This window comes from Rhinopithecus roxellana, chromosome 7, assembly GCF_007565055.1.
Source record: "Rhinopithecus roxellana isolate Shanxi Qingling chromosome 7, ASM756505v1, whole genome shotgun sequence".
Taxonomy (NCBI): Eukaryota; Metazoa; Chordata; class Mammalia; order Primates; family Cercopithecidae; genus Rhinopithecus; species Rhinopithecus roxellana.
The window spans coordinates 16,545,569-16,563,540 of record NC_044555.1 but is presented as its reverse complement, the minus strand read 5'-3'; the positions used below and the strand labels follow the sequence as shown (position 1 = coordinate 16,563,540).

General features: G+C 39.2%; 1 protein-coding gene across 1 annotated transcript in view; it reads left to right on the top strand.

Moving 5' to 3' along the window:
• POLA1 (DNA polymerase alpha 1, catalytic subunit) overlaps positions 1-17,972 on the top strand; it is a 314,584-nt gene that overhangs the window by 239,350 nt on the left and 57,262 nt on the right. Inside the window, exon 36 of the mRNA XM_010353227.2 lies at positions 1-64. This exon is cut by the window's left edge and continues 33 nt beyond it. Coding sequence (XP_010351529.1) covers positions 1-64 — 64 coding nt within the window. The remainder of the gene's footprint in view (positions 65-17,972) is intronic.

The following is a 17,972-nucleotide window of genomic DNA, read 5'->3' as shown; positions in this document are numbered from 1 at the left end:
TTTTACCGGTACATTTTTGATGCGGAGTGTGCACTGGAGAAACTTACTACCGATCATGAGAAAGGTACGTTAAAATGCTGTAATTACCTTTGAGTTTAAAGTGGAAATTTGCATTATAAAAGCCAGACCTACTGTGTCAGGCTGTTCACGCAGCATCACATTGCTGTCTCAGAAGCAGGCCATGGGGGCCTCTGTGAACACAGGGATCCCCTGCATGAGGGGTGGTGGCATAGGAATCCCCAGCTTTGGCCCCCACAGACTGTTTCACATTGTTCTCTATTAAAGCAAGGCTTTGGGGGAGGAACAGTACAAAAAGGACTCTTTAAATGCTGTATTTTGAAAATGCTATTTTCTACAGAGTTTAGTAATTGTAATAAAGTAAGCATAGGCAACGTGATCATTGGGCCTACAAAAACCAGATATTACCACAAAAAAATAGACCTGGAGTGTGTCTCTGCTGTTCGCTAAAAGCCTGGGTTCGTTTTGAGAGAGGGATGGGGTGGAGTTCCTTTATTGACTCCATCCTAAGAGAGTGTATAGGCGCCTCAGTCCATATGATCAGGTGTTGCGTGGAACCCTCAGCACTCGGCATTTCCTTATACAAGACTTGCAGGCACTGTGGGACTTCATGGGTCTGGGAAAAGCTTTGTTACATAACAAAGTATTTGAAAATGTCATGACAACTGCATGGTTTTTTTTCCTCCTACCTGAAAATCACATTGACAACTTTTCTATTATCTGTGAAAAATAAAAAAGGCAAATTTACACATTTTTCTTATTAGTTACCTACAGAGTGTTTATGTTGTTTGTCAGCGAGTATCAATTCAGTGTTTCGTTTGTCGATATTAGGGCTGGAAACAACGCAATGACATAAAAAACCTACAAATATTGCTAGATTTCCCCACATAAGAATCACCATGCTGCCCTTGATTTGGTCTCACTGTTTTTCATTCCAGTCATAATTGACTTGTTTTTGCATCCACAAGATAGGCTAGAAATTATTTTTTAAATGCCTTGACTTATTTGGTTTTGCTGTCCTTGGAGAGAAAACATTTTACAACTGATGGAGAAGTCAGATATTAGAAATCTTATCTCTAGATGTTCAACAAGGACTTGGGCTATCTCCACAGCATATTTTCCATGAATTAGTAAAATTTATACAGAGAATAAATTTCTTCTGCCTATTAATAACTAGGTTTTAGAACTTTTATTCATGGCCAATGTCTAGCCCATATATACTTGTAATATCATTTACAGCTGTTTTTCTTTTATCCCCAAGGACCTTTCCTAAAGACAGTTATGAGTTGAGAAAATTAAGTACTGATTATCTGAACATGTTGTCTGTTTCTATCAGGTCTGTTACCTCTTTCTGGATATCAGTATATTAGAACCTGTTCCCCCATTACTTCTTTTTTTTGAGACAGAGTCTTGCTCTGTTGCCCAGGCTGGAGTGCAGTGGCATGGTCTCAGCTCACTGCAGCCTCCGCCTCCCAGGTTGAAATGATTCTCCTGCCTCAGCCTCCCAAGTAGCTAGGACTATAGGTGTGTGCCACCACACCTGGCCAATTTTTGTATTTCTAGTAGAGTGAGAGTTTCACCATGTTGGCCAGGCTGGCCTCAAACCCCTGACCTCAGGTGATCTGCCTGCCTCAGCCTCCCAAAGTGCTGGGATTACAGGCGTGAGCCACTGTGCCTGGCCAACCCATTATTTCTTTCTAAATCTATTCATCCTAGATTGTTTTCTATATGTTATTTGAGGGGAAAGATTCCTCTTACCTCTAAAATTCTTATCTGAGAGGCAGAATCAGTCTTATGATCAGCCGTTTTCAAAAAATCTGGCAACTCTTGGAGGCATGTAGAGGAGTGATCTGGAAAGTCACTGGAAATTTAGCCCATCCTCTTAGAGGACATTGAGAAGTGCACATTATTACACCCACAGAAAATAAGAGGAAATAAGTAGCCGCTTGGAAGCCTCTTGCTTAGCTAAAAGGGAAAAGTATTGACAGGATCTGTACACTCAGAGTTGACTGTAGTCCCACTTCACAAGTTTAAGAATCAGCACACTTTTTTATTGTTTGTATCTAATAATATACTACCCAGCAATTTGGGGCAAAAATGGCATTGAGTTATTGACGGGTTCTTTTACATGTCAGAAGGCTAAAGAAAATAAGACGAGAAGAGGAAAAAAATATATGTGACTGAAGGAACTTCATGTTATGTTCCAAGAGCACTTTTGTTTTATTTATTGAATTTTACCTATTGAAACTGAATTTCCTGCTGCTTATTTATTATTCCTAAATTACAGTTTGGGAATGAGTAAATTAGCTGAAATTTACATGCTCCGGGCATTTTCAGATCATGCAGTAATGCTAAGGGGTATTAGGGTATTCATAAGTGGTGGGATATAAACCAAAACTTGGGGGCACACTTACCAACAGCAGAGGTTTCCTAACACATGACATCTGATAAGCCCTCTCCTAAGAGTCACCAGGGGCATATTAAAAACCCAAATCCATAGATCCTATGCCCACAGATTCTATGTAATTCAGAAGATGTCGGGGGTAGAGCTTAGGAAGCTATAATTTTTTGAAAATTCCCCCAGATAATTCTGACATGCAGCCAAGTTTGAGAACCCCTCTCCTGGGCACTCTGAAGACATAGTTGGATGGTTTCTAAATAAAAGAGAATTGCAGGGTCATAGTTCATGGAGAACAATGGGGGAACAAGAATATTCTTGCTATATTATAGGGGAAAATGCCATAAATTTAAAATAACGTAACAAATAAAATTGACTTCTCACTTTATAAGTTGGAGTGAATTCTCTTTTGATTTGCTATTCAAGGGAGACCTGCTATAAAAATGAGTTTAAAATCTAAGGGAAAAAAAAAAAAAAAAATCTAAGGGAACCAGAGGGCAAATGTATTTATTCAATTTGGACCATGGCCAGAACACAAGTAGATGTTAACATCAGAAGTCCTGTGAAAAATGACAGTTGTTACACACAGTTATATTATTGAGAATGGAGTCTAAGTGTCTTCTGTCAACAAGTGCCCTGTAACTGGTGTGTGAAGTATTTACTGTAGACTCTCCCTTACTGTCAGTACCTAGCAACATTTCCTTCACTAAGATTGTTTTACCATTTCCATCATAAAGCCCATATTTTAAGGGTTGTAACTGGATGGTGGTTTTAATTTTTGTTTGAAACTTGGCAATTTGACTTAGAAAAACATGTACAAATTATTTGAAAGAGGTTTATTTTTATGGTGAAAAGTAGCTCTTGTCAAAGCTTTTTCTATGCTTTGCTTTCAAACGAAAGTTTACAGGCCATTAGTCCATAATGTGAATTAACCCCATTTGATATTTTTTCCTTCCTTTAAAATGGCAAAGGACTGTTATTCACGTTGGTGAAGTGTTTACTACATATTTGCTGTAACTGCATTACATTTTTTAAATCTTATTTCTGTGGGACTTTGGCATTATTATTGTAACTGCTCCAGAATGTACACAGATGGCATAATGGATTCAGAGGCGGTTTTACAGGAACATAGGGGCAATCTATGAAGTAAAAATCCATTTCCAGGATGGCAGCATGAAATGGTCCCATTTGGCTGCCTCATCCCGTGGTGCCTTGGCCTGAGTAGGGGTAAGTGAATAGTTTAGGGGAAACCTGAATCAGTTCAAATCTAAGTCTCCTTAAAAATGCAGGAAGAAAAAAGTCTCTTAGTTTTCTCAACTGAACCTTTGTTGTTGTTTATTCAGAAACAGTAAAAACAATTTATTTATATATAGTTCCTGTTATGTGTTGAGTGACATTCCTCGTGTCAGAGGAACAAAGGTGGATGGCCAACACTCCCTGCCCTGGAGGAGCTTAGAGTCTGTTGAGGAAAGACAGATTCGGCAACAACTAAGTGTGGTATGGCCTGAGTGTCACCACCAATATGGTGAAATTATTTTGGAAGCAAAGAGAGGGAGCCACTAACTGCTTTTTCACTTCAGTGTATGATCTTTCTTTAGTTCTAGAAAGAAACATTTTTTTTCTGTTTCTGTTCTCACTTAGTAGATGTTTCTCTCCTTGTATTCTGTGTCAGCTATTAATAGTAAGACGGTGGATTCATTTGCTAGGACTGCTATAACAAAGTACCATGGACGAGGTGGCTTAACCAACTGTATTTCCTCACATTTCTGGAGGCTAGAAGTCTGAGAGCAAGGTGTCAGCAAGGTTGGTTTCTCCCCAGCTTCTTTTTTTTTTTTTTTTTCAGATGAAGTCTCGCTCTGTCACCCAGGCTGGAGTGCAGTTGCGCAATCTTGGCTCACTGCAACCTCTGCCTCCTGGGTTCAAGCAATTCTCCTGCCTCAGCCTCCTGAGTAGCTGGGATTACAGGTGCACGCCACCACACCTGGCTAATTTTTGTATTTTTAGTAGAGACGGGGTTTCACCATGTTGGCCAGGCTGGTCTCAAACTCCTAATCTCGTGATCCGCTTGCCTTGGCCTCCCAACGTGCTGGGATTACAGGTGTGAGCCACCACACTGGGCCAGGTCTCTCTTCAACTTCTAAGGGGCTATCTTCTCCCAGTATCTTCCCTCTGTACCTAATCTCCTCTTCTTATACTGACACTGGTCATATTGGATTGGGTCCCATCCTAATGACCTCATTTTACCTTAATTCTTTAAAGGCCCAATACAGTCCATTCTAATACAGTCCACTCCAGATACAGTCTCATTCTAAGGTACAAAGGGTTAAGACTTCAACCCACCTTCAGTATGAATTTTGAGGGGACGCAATTCAGTCCATAACTGATGATCTACTTGAATTTCTTAATAAATTCCTTAGAACACATTGGATTTGTCTCTGCCAGAATTGGAACACTAGGATGTAGAATTCTGTTGAGGACAGAAATTGGAGTTGCAGCATAGAGGCTAGCTAAAAGATGACGATTTACCCATAGGAGAACTATCTGTTGGAAAGCCTGGCTTCCTAACTGGGGTCTCTTTAGGCCTAGATGGACTATTCTTCACATCACCCTGTTTCTCGCAAAGTGCTGTGGGCAGCCTTGAGCGTCCCAGCCTCCTCAGCTGCACCTGCAAAGATTGCAGTTTTCTTGCTTCTCTCAACCAGGTGAAATCCCACATTCACCTCCCCTCTTGAGCCTCATATGCTTTCTTTTCTTTTTTTTTTTTTCCCCTTAAACTTTTCAGTTTCTTGTCATCTCTTTTGTTCTGTCTTTTCTTTAGGCCTGGCGGTGACATCTGTAGGCACTCTTGTTTCCTAACATGCCACCCAGAAGAACTAGGCTTCCCCTTTTAAAGTACTTTATAGTTTCCTATTGTCCTTTCATGTGTGTAACACAAGTTCTCACAGTACTCCTGTGAGGCAGCAGTGGATTATGCTCATTATATTGATGAAGAAATTAAAGTTACTAAAGTTCCTTGACATTTGCAGATTTAACGCCTGTCGCTTGAACTCTTTGCAGGTGATACTGAAGGTAGGTAATATGTTGTGTGTGTTATTTTGCTGATGCCAAATTTAAATTGAACTGAAAGAATATCCAGTCACTTAACTAATGAGCAAGCCAAGCCAACTGCTCCTCACCCACACTGCCACGGGGTCTTGTTCTGTGTTCCCCGTCAGCTAGGTAGTTACACTCATGAAGTGCTAATAATTATATTATTTTGTGGAAAATGGTCTCCAAAACAAAGACAACAGCTAGTATTGAAAAGGGTCTTAAAAGATACTATTTTTTAAGCCAGAAAATAAGAGTTTTATAGAAGAAATTCTGTGCTTTAGTGTATATGGGAATTTGGAGATTTTGGGAAGTCTCAAGATGGGTCGCATTTCAGTGTTAAGGATTTTCGCTATATTTCCTGAACTGTTAAAGTGAAAGCAGGAAAGTTTCATCATGAAAGTAGCAAAGAGCCCCTGTGGTCCTCTCTAAGCTAGTTGACGTCCTTAGAATTTACTTGGTTAAATCCTTAACAAAGTATTAAAAAGAAAACTGTCAGAGAGGACCTGTCTGGTCCATTTCTTCTTAGGCCACTTTTTGAAGCCCACTGGTTGTGTTATTCCATTGAAAAACTGTTGCTGAACTTTGGGGACCAGCTTTTTCTGTTTTTAATAACTAATAACAGGTAAAGCACACACAAAACAGTTCGCATCTATTCATTCTTAAAATTATATTTTTTAAATAATTGTGCAATTTTCTTTAGAAAACTAGATTTTAAGATGAGTAACTGTAAACTGCATTTTTTATTTCATTTTCTTACAAATAAAAAAATGATCTGAGGGTTTTTAAACATTCTTTCTTTGATTAGTTTAAGGAGATTTTTATAGTAGGAGGCTCTGACTTGACACTTCAGAGCATAGCTATCTGTTTATTATAAAGAAGTGATTGTGGTGGTTACAAGATGGCCAAATAGGAACAGCTCCAGGCTACAGCTCCCAGCGTGAACAACACAGAAGATGGGTGATTTCTGCATTTCCAACTGAGGTACCGGGTTCATCTCACTGGGGCGTGTCAGAAAGTGGGTGCAGGACAGTGGGTGCAGCCCACCAAATGAGAGCCGAAGCATGGTGAGGCATCGCCTCACCTGGGAAGCACAAGGGGTGAGGGAATTCCCTTTCCTAGCCAAGGGAAACTATGACACACAGCACCTGGAAAATCGGGTCACTCCCACCCTAATACTGCACTTTTCCAAGGGTCTTAGCAAATGGCACACTGGGAGATTATATCCCACACCTGGCTCGGAGGGTCACACGCCCACAGGGTCTCCCTCATTGCTAGCACAGCAGTCTGAGATCTAACTGCAAGGCAGCGGCAAGGCTAGGGGAGGGGCGCCTGTCATGGTGAGGCTTGAGTAGGTAAACAAAGCAGCCAGGAAGCTCGAACTGGGTGGAGCCCACCACAGCTCAAGTAGGCCTGCCTGCCTCTGTAGACTCCACCTCTGGGGACAGGGCATAGCCAAACAAAAGGCAGCAGAAACCTCTGCAGATTTAAATGTCCCTGTCTGACAGCTTTGAAGAGAGTAGTGGTTCTCCCAGCACGGAGTTTGAGATCTCAGAATGAACAGACTGCCTCCTCACGTGGGTCCCTGACCCCCGAGTAGCCTAACCAGGAGGCACTCCCGAGTAGGGGCAGACTGACACCTCACATGGCTGGGTACCCCCCTGAGACGAAGCTTCCAGAGGAATGATCAGGCAGCAACATTTGCTGTTCAGCAATATTCACTCTTCTGCAGCCTCCACTGCTGATACCCAGGCAGACAGGGTCTGGAGTGGACCTCCAGCAAACTCCAACAGACCTGCAGCTGAGGGTCCTGACTTTTAGAAGGAAAACTAACAAACAGAAAGGACATCCACACCAAATCCCCATCTGTACGTCACCATCATCAAAGACCAAAGGTAGATAAAACCACAAAGATGGGGAAAAAACAGAGCAGAAAAGCTGAAAATTCTAAAACTCAGAGCGCCTCTTCCCCTCCAAAGGAATGCAGCTCCTCACCAGCAATGGAACAAAGCTGGACGGAGAATGACTTCGACCAGTTGAGAGAAGAAGGCTTCAGACGATCAAACTTTCCTGAGCTAAAGGAGGAAGTTCAAACCCATCGCAAAGAAGCTAAAAACCTTAAAAAAAGATTAGGCAAATAGCTAATTAGAATAACCAATGTAGAGAAGTCCTTAAATGACCTGATAGAGCTGAAAATCATGACACGAGAACTACATAACAAATGCACAAGCTTCAGTAGCCAATTCGATCAGCTGGAAGAAAGGGTATCAGTGATTGAAGATCAAATGAATGAAATGAAACAAGAAGAGAAGTTTAGAGAAAAAAGAGTAAAAAGAAATGAACAAAGCCTCCAAGAAATATGGGACTATGTGAAAAGACCAAATCTGTATCTTATTGGTGTGCCTGAAAGTGACTGGGAGAATGAAATCAAGTTGGAAAACACTCTGCAGGATATTATCCAGGAGAAATTTCCCAACCTAGCAAGGCAGGCCAACATTCAAATTCAGGAAATGCAGAGAACACCACAAAGATACTCCTCGAGAAGAGCAACTCCAAGACACATAATTGTCAGATTCACCAAAGTTGAAATGAAGGAAAAAATGTTAAGGGCAGCCAGAGAGAAAGGTCGGGTTACCCACAAAGGGAAGACCATCAGACTAACAGTGGACCTCTCAGCAGAAACTCTCCAAGTCAGAAGAGAGTGAGGACCAATATTCAACATTCTTAAAGAAAATAATTTTCAACCCAGAATTTCCTATCCAGCCAAACTAAGTTTCATAAGTGAAGGAGAAATAAAATCCTTTACAGACAAGCAAATGCTGAGAGGTTTTGTCCCCACCGGGCCTGCCCTACAAGAGCTCCTGAAGGAAGCACTAAACGTGGAAAGGAACAACCAGTACCAGCCATTGCAAAAACATGCCAAAATGTAAAGACCATCGATGCTAGGAAGAAACTGCATCAACTAACGAGCAAAATAACCAGTTAACATCATATTGACAGGGTCAAATTCACACATAACAATATTAACGTTAAATGTAAATGGGCTAAATGCCCAAATTAAAAGACACAGACTGGCCAATTGGATAAAGACTCAAGACCCATCAGTGTGCTGTATTCAGGAGACCCATCTCACGTGCAGACACACATATAGGCTCAAAATAAAGGGATGGAGGAAGATCTACAAAGCAAATGGAAAACAAAAAAAGGTGGGGGTTGCAATCCTAGTCTCTGATAAAACAGACTTTAAACCAACAAAGATCAAAAGAGACAAAGAAGGCCATTACATAATGGTAAAGGGATCAATTCGACAAGAAGAGCTAACTATCCTAAATATATATGCACCCAATACAGGAGCACCCAGATTCATAAAGCAAGTCCTTAGAGCTACAAAGACACTTACACTCCCACACAATAGTAATGGGAGACTTTAACAACCCACTGTCAACACTAGACAGATCCACGAGACAGAAAGTTAAGGATATCCAGGACTTGAACTCAGCTCTGCACCAAGCGGACCTAATAGACATCTACAGAACTCCACCCCAAATCAACAGAATATACATTCTTCATAGCACCACATCACACTTATTCCAAAATTGACCACATAGTTGGAAGTAAAGCACTCCTCAGCAAATGTGAAAGAACAGAAATTATAACACACTGTCTCTCAGACCACAGTGCAATCAAACTAGAACTCAGGATTAAGAAACGCACTTAAAACCGCTCAACTACATGGAAACTGAACAACCTGCTCCTAAATGACTACTGGGTGCATAATGAAATGAAGGCAGAAACAAAGATGTTCTTTGAAACCAGTGAGAACAAAGACACAACATACCAGAATCTCTGGGACACATTTAAAGCAGTGTGTAGAGGGAAATTTATAGCACTAAATGCCCACAAGAGAAAGCAGGAAAGATCTAAAATTGACACTCTAACATCACAATTAAAAGAACTAGAGAAGCAAGAGCAAACACATTCAAAAGCTAGCAGAAGGCAAGAAATAACTAAGATCAGAGCAGAACTGAAGCAGATAGAGACACAAAAATCTCTTCAAAAAAATCAATGAATCCAGGAGGTGGTTTTTTGAAAAGATCAACAAAATTGATAGACTGCTAGCAAGACTAATAAAGAAAAGAGAGAAGAATCAAATAGACACAATAAAAAATAATAAAGGAGATATCACCACCAATTCCACAGAAATACAAACTACCATCAGAGAATACTATAAACACCTGTACGCAAATAAACTGGAAAACCTCAAAGAAATAGGTAAATTCCTGGACACATACACTCTCCCAAGACTAAACCAGGAAGAAGTTGAATCCCTGAATAGACCAATAACAGGCTCTGTAATTGAGGCAATAATTAATAGCCTACCAACCAAAAAATATCCAGGACCAGACAGATTCACAGCCGAATTATACCAAGAGGTACAAGGAGGAGCTGGTACCATTCCTTCTGAAACTATTCCAATCCACAGAAAAAGAGGGAATCCTCCGTAACTCATTTTACGAGGCCAACATCATCCTGATACCAAAGCCTGGCAGAGACACAACAAAAAAAGGGAATTTTAGACCAACATCCCTGATGAACATCGATGCAAAAATCCTCAATGAAATACTGGCAAACTGAATCCAGCAGCACATCAAAAAGCTTATCCACCATGATCAAGTGGGCTTCATCCCTGGGATGCAAGGCTGGTTTGACATACGCAAATCAATAAACGTAATCCAGCATATAAACAGAACCAAAGACAAAAACCACATGATTCTCTCAATAGATGTAGAAAAAACCTTTGACAAAATTCAACAGCCCTTCATGCTAAAAAACTCTCAATAAATTAGGTATTGATGGGACATATCTCAAAATAATAAGAGCTATTTATGACACAACCACAGCCAGTATCATACTGAATGGGCAAAAACTGGAAGGATTCCCTTAGAAAACTGGCACAAGACAGGGATGCCCTCTCTCACCACTCCTATTCAACATAGTGTTGGAAGTTCTGGCCAGGGCAGTCAGGCAGGAGAAAGAAATAAAGGGTATTCAATTAGGAAAAGAGGAAGTCAAATTGTCCCTGTTTGCAGATTGACAGATGACATGATTGCATATTTACAAAACTCCATCGTCTCAGTCCAAAATCTCCTTAAGCTGATAAGCAACTTCAGCAAAGTCTCAGGATACAAAATCAGTGTGCAAAAATCACAAGCATTCTTATACACCAGTAACAGACAAGCAGAGAGCCAAATCAGGAATGAACTTCCATTCACAATTGCTTCAAAGAGAATAAAATACCTAGGAATCCAGCTTACAAGGGATGTAAAGGACCTCTTCAAGGAGAACTACAAACCACTGCTCAGTGAAATCAAAGAGGACACAAACAAATGGAAGAACATACCATGCTCATGGATAGGAAGAATCAATATCGTGAAAATGGCCATACTGCCCAAGGTTATTTATAGATTCAATGCCATCCCCATCAAGTTACCAATGAGTTTCTTCACAGAATTGGAAAAAACTGCTTTAAAGTTCATATGGAACCAAAAAAGGGCCCGCATTGCCAAGACAATCCTAAGTCAAAAGGACAAAGCTGGAGGCGTCACGCTACCTGACTTCAAACTATACTACAAGGCTACAGGAACCAAAACAGCATGGTACTGGTACCAAAACAGAGATATAGACCAATGGAACAGAACAGAGTGCTCAGAAATAATACCACACATCTATAGCCGTCTGATCTTTGACAAACCTGAGAGAAACAAGAAATGGGGAAAGGAATCCCTATTTAATAAATGGTGCTGGGAAAATTGGCTGGCCATAAGTAGAAAGCTGAAACTGGATCCTTTCCTTACCCCTTATACGAAGATTAATTCAAGATGGATTAGAGACTTAAATGTTAGACCTAATACCATAAAAACCCTAGAAGAAAATCTAGGTAGTACCATTCAGGACATAGGCATGGGCGAGGACTTCATGTCTAAAACACCAAAAGCAACGGCAGCAAAAGCCAAAATTGACAAATGGGATCTCATTAAACTAAAGAGCTTTTGCACAGCAAAAGAAACTACCATCAGAGTGAACAGGCAGCCTACAGAATGGGAGAAAATTTTTGCAACCTACTCATCTGACAAAGGGCTAATATCCAGAATCTACAAAGAACTCAAACAAATATACAAGAAAAAAACAACCCCATCAAAAAGTGGGGAAAGGATATGAACAGACATTTCTCAAAAGAAGACATTCATACAGCCAACAGACACATGAAAAAATGCTCATCATCACTCACCATCAGAGAAATGCAAATCAAAACCACAATGAGATACCATCTCACACCAGTTAGAATGGCAATCATTAAGAAGTCAGGAAACAACAGGTGTTGGAGAGGATGTGGAGAAATAGGAACACTTTTACACTGTTGGTGGGATTGTAAACTAGTTCAACCATTATGGAAAACAGTATGGCAATTCCTCAAGGATCTAGAACTAGATGTACCATATGACCCAGCCATCCCACTACTGGGTATATACCCAAAGGATTATAAATTATTCTACTACAAAGACACATGCACACGTATGCTTATTGCGGCACTATTCACAATAGCAAAGACTTGGAATCAACCCAAATGTCCATCTGTGACAGACTGGATTAAGAAAATGTGGCACATATACACCATGGAATACTATGCAGCCATAAAAAAGGATGAGTTTGCGTCCTTTGTAGGGACATGGATGCAGCTGGAAACCATCATTCTTAGCAAACTGTCACAAGAACAGAAAACCAAACACCGCATGTTCTCACTCATAGGTGGGAACTGAACAATGAGATCACTTGGACTCGGGAAGGGGAACATCACGCACTGGGGCCTATCATGGGGAGGGGGGAGGAGGGAGGGATTGCATTGGGGAGTTATACATGATATAAATGATGAATTGATGGGTGCTGATGAGTTGATGGGTGCAGCACACCAACATGGCATAAGTATACATATGTAACAAACCTGCACGTTATGCACATGTACCCTAGAACTTAAAGTATAATAAAAAAAAAAAAAGAATAATGAAAAAAATAAATAAATAAAAATTAAGTTTATTGCAAAAAGAAGAAGAAAAAAAACAAACAAAAAAACAAATGGAAGAACATTCCATGCTCATGGATAGGAAGAATCAGTATCATGAAAATGGCCATACTGCCCAAGGTAATTTACAGATTCAGTGCCATCCCCATCAAGCTACCAATGACTTACTTCACAGAATTGGAAAAAAATTCTTTGAAGTTCATATAGAACCAAAAAGGACCTCTCATTGCCAAGACAATCCTAAGCCGAAAGAACAAAGCTGGAGGCATCACGCTACCTGACTTCAAACTATACTACAAGGCTACAGTAACCAAAACAGCATGGTACTACTACCAAAACAGTGATGTAAACCAATGGAACAGAACAGAGCCCTCAGAAATAATACCACACATCTACAACCATCTGATCTTTGACAAACCTGACAAAAACAAGAAATGAGGAAAGGATTCCCTATTTAATAAATGGTGCTGGTAAAACTGGCTAGCCATATGTAGAAAGCTGAAACTGGATCCCTTCCTTACACCTTATACGAAAATTAATTCAAGATGGATTAGAGACTTAAATGTTAGACCTAATACCATAAAAACCCTAGAAGAAACTCTAGGCAATACCATTCAGGACAGGCATGGGAAAGGACTTCATGTCTAAAACACCAAAAGCAATGGCAACAAAAGCCAAAATTGACAAATGGGATCTAATTAAACTAAAGAGCTTCTTCACAGCAAAAGAAACTACCATCAGAGTGAACAGGCAGCCTACAGAATGGGAGAAAATTTTTGCAATCTACTCATCTGACAAAGGGCTAATATCCAGAACCTACAAATAACTCAAACAAATTTACAAGTAAAAAACAACCCCATCAAAAAGTGGGCAAAGGATATGAACAGACACTTCTCAAAAGAAGACATTTGTGCATGAAAAAATGCTCATCATCACTTACCATCAGAGAAACGCAAATCAAAACCACAATGCGGTACCATCTCACACCAGTTAGAATCACAGTCATTAAAAAGCCGGGAAACAACAGGTGCTGGAGAGGGTGTGGAGGAATAGGAACACTTTTACACTGTTGGTGGGAGTGTAAACTAATTCAACCATTGTGGAAGACAGTGTGGCGATTCCTGAAGGATCTAGAACTAGAAATACCATTTGACCCAGCCATCCCATTACTGGGTGTGTGCCCAAAGGATTATAAATCATGCTACTATAAAGACACATGCACACGTATGTTTATTGTGGCACTATTCACAATAGCAAAGACTTGGAACCAACTCAAATGTCCATCAATGACAGACTGAATTAAGAAAATGCGGTGCATATACAACATAGAATACTATGCAACCATAAAAAAGGATGAGTTCTTGTCCTTTGTAGGGACATGGATGCAGCTGGAAACCATCATTCTTAGCAAACTATTGCAAGAACAGAAAACGAAACACTGCATGTTCTCACTCATAGGTGGGAACTGAACAATGAGAACACTTGGACACAGGAAGGGGAACATCACACACTGGGGCCTATTGTGGGGTGGGGGGAAGGGGGGATAGCATTAGGAGATATACCTAATGTAATTGACGAGTTAATGGGTGCAGCACACCAATATGGCACATGTATGCATATGTAACAAATTTGCACGTTGTGCACATGTACCCTAGAACTTAAAGTATAATAAAAAACATAAAGAAGTGATTGTAGAAGTACATAAAGAATTTTGGTAAGAAAAATGTGATTTGTATAATCTTGAGCCCCTGGGGGTTGTTATTGTTAGATATTACATAGTTATAATCTTTAATGACAAAGAATTACAATATAATGATAAAATACAAAACTAGGTAACTTATGATTCTAATTTGTGGTGTATGTTCAAGGTAGAAAAATTAGTTAGGAACCCTAGAATTTGTTATAGTTATCTCTAGGTGGATTATAGATTTCCTTTATAATTTTATATATTTTCTACATTATATATTCTGAGCATGTACTGCTCTCATAACATCAAAAAAATTATAAGCACTGAAATGTTATAGAGAACGTTACTCAACTTGAAGTAATTACCCAAATAATTTCACAGTTAAGGGAAAAAATAACATAGAAATGGACCCAAACCAGCTTTTTTTCTACGTGTATTTTTTCCAAGTCAAACCTAAGGCCTTGTTACTCCAAGTGTGATCAGTATCCCAGCCGCATAGACATCACCTGGGAGCTTGTTAGAAATGCAAACTATCAGACCCTCCCCAGACCTGCTGCATCAGCATCTGCATTTTAACAAGATTCTCAGGTGATTCCTCCGCGTGTTAAAGTTTCAGAAGCACTGATCTAAGACACTCTCCCTTCTTAATAACTAAAGCCTACTTCCATTTTATTCATTCATTGATTAGGGCTGTCCATTGGTAAAACTTCAAAACGACAACTATGCAGGCTACAGAAGGACTACCCAAGTTTAAGGTAGAATTCATATCACAACCTAGCCCTTTGAAATATGTTTTTATTAAACTAAAATTGCAGTGGCCTGACAAGGGCTAAGAGAGGGGGGAAAAGCAAAAAAGCATGAGTTCTTCCACTTTGTTTCTTTGTAACTAGAAGGAACAAGGGAGAAGTAAATTAGGATTTTCAAAATAGCTTTCAGCTTTTTAAGATTAGTGGCTTATAAAAGAAAGAATTAAGGCCGGGCACAGTGGCTCACGCCTGTAATCCCAGCACTTTGGGAGCATTTTGGCAGGTGAATCACCTGAGGTCAGGAGTTTGAGACCAGCCTGGCCAACATGGCGAAACCCTGTCTCTACTGAAAGTATAAAAATTAAACGGGCAATAGTGGTGCATGCCTGTAATCCCAGCTACTCGGGAGGCTGAGCTAGGAGAATCGTTTGAACCCAGGAGGTGGAGGTTGCAGTGAGCCGAGATCGCACCATAGCACTCCAGCCTCGGCCACAGAGTGAGACTCCATCTCAATAAAGAAAGAACCGGAGTGTAGTTCTACACCCACTTCATGTAAGAGCCACTCTCTGTGTGCCCAGAGTAAAATTTCACCCTATCACTACCTTCTGGACCTCATTACAACATTGATTTAGAAGTATTTTGTAAAGATTTCAAGGCATTCAACTAGATTCTTTTAATGGAAACAAGATTCTATTTCTTAAATTTTGCTATTGAAAAAGTTTATTTTGAAATTTTCTTTTTCCTACTGTCACTGACTTTTCTGTGATGTTTTTATACTCGCTACAAGAATGAGAAAGTTGATATTGTCTGATGGCAGCATGGAGCTGCTAACACTGGTTTATTTTTCTCTATGGATACTGCCTGTTTTGTTTTTGTTTTTACTCAAGATAACTTTACAATGTGACAGAAGAGAAACTACATTTTTCAGGAAATGGTCACTTTAGTTGCTTTCCCCATAGGTAGAAGTGTCTTGGCTCTGTACATTTTCTGCCACCCTCCTCAAGATAGCTAAGTTAGTATATGAAAGTTGCCATTTTTTGGAGCAGCCAGTTTCCAGATACTAATTATGTGTGTTTAAGCCCATTTCTGTAAATATGCACTCAACATTTGCACTTTTATGTACAAGGAGACTTAGAGGCTTTCTATGATAACAGATGTGTTACTCGTTCTATAAAATCATTTCCCATTATGTCTTTTTAGTGGGCAAGTTCCTTTCCCCTTTTATAGTGACACGTACAGCAACACAAGGGCTCTGCCATGTCTAGGTGATAATGTGGTTGATGGTCTGCATTTGCAAAGCATATTGTCATTTTTTTAGTAGGAAAAGTACTAAAGATTGATAAGATTTTTTTCATGTACTTAAAATATGCTTCTATCACCAATGATGAAAAAAATGAAACAATTCTCAAGCATTTAAACCATAATGTGAGCTAATCACTTTATTTTGAAGAAAAGTATTTTTAAACAGTTGAGCTAGTGAATTTACTTTTAAAATGTATTGTGCTTACACAGTAGATGGTTTTATTTCCATGATGTTTTTTACTACATAATTATACATCTTAATTACGTAATTACTATCATAATTATTATGTAATTGCATGTACTTCCACTAATTACAAAATCAGGAAGTGTAATTATCTAGTAAAAACTTTATGAAATTTCATGCACTAAAAGTTACTTAAAAGGCTATTCCAGTGGTCTAGTGGAAGGCTTTCCATGGTTAGTCTTCTTAGTCATAATTTTAGTTTAGGGCTTGAACTCATAGGCCAGGTCAAGGATAACTGCCAACAGACCAACCCTAAACTGAGTATTGTGTTATAGGTAAGATAGGCTTTGTCCCTTGTGATTTAAAAAGTCAGAGAGCATTTTAATTTTTTTGTGACTATGGAGTGTGGTAAGAATAATATCTAAATGTTTGAGGTAGGTACCACAAAAACTGTCAATGGAAAAGGCCGTTCTTTCTTAGGAAAGAATTGATTAATAGAATCGACAAGGCATTTAGGTTACAAAACAGCAAGGTCTTCTATAATTCTGTAATGTGAATGGCTTATTTAATAGCTATCTCTGCCTTTAAAAGCAATAATAATATTCAGTTTTTTGTTTCTTCAGTTTGGAGAAGGTGTTTTTCCAGTTTGTGTTTGTATTTACTAAGATATGAGCAAACGTATCAAGAGAGCATACTCTTTTCTACTACTTGATGTCAAAAGCAGCTTTTGAGACATAAACATAAGCGTACAAACATGTAACATCAGACCCTAAATAAAGACAGAAAATTTAATTCAATAAAGCTATGATGCCTTTACCATTCAAAACGACATAAAAATTGCACAGTGAAACAATAGTCATGACAGCAAATTAGATATGACATCTAAATTACACTACAAAGAGAAATCCCAGAACCATTTTTGGTCTGTAGTAGTCTATTTTAGCCCAGGTTTAAAACCCAATCTAGAGGCTCTGCTTTATTGTCTAAGTAGGGTAATGTTGTAGAAGACTAATTGGAGGTTGGCTGTATTAATTGCACATCAATTAGGAGGAAAGGGCTTGTAATACTCACGGCAGAGAGGAGAGTAGATCCTTTAAGTATCATGATAGAATGTACTATGAGTTTCAGGAATTAATATTATCAGTATTTGTGTAAAATCTGTGTAATCTATTATAACATGACCTAAATCAAGCACTTGGAAGGATACAGGTATACTAATTTTCCCCGAAAAATTAGTGCTTCTCACTAGAAATGTATTGAAACAGTCACTTAAAATGTATGAGTTATTTCTTTTAAAAATGTAGCCTTAAACATTAAAAGGTTCAGCTCTGTAGTCTTAGAAGGAGAAGACATTCGTTTTTTTCTTAAAACTTTCTAAAGAAACATTCATTGTGGTATTACCAGTTATTGAATTTGTGACATTTTTATACTAGCTGAAATTTCCAATAAATGTGAATTTTTTTAAAAAGTCA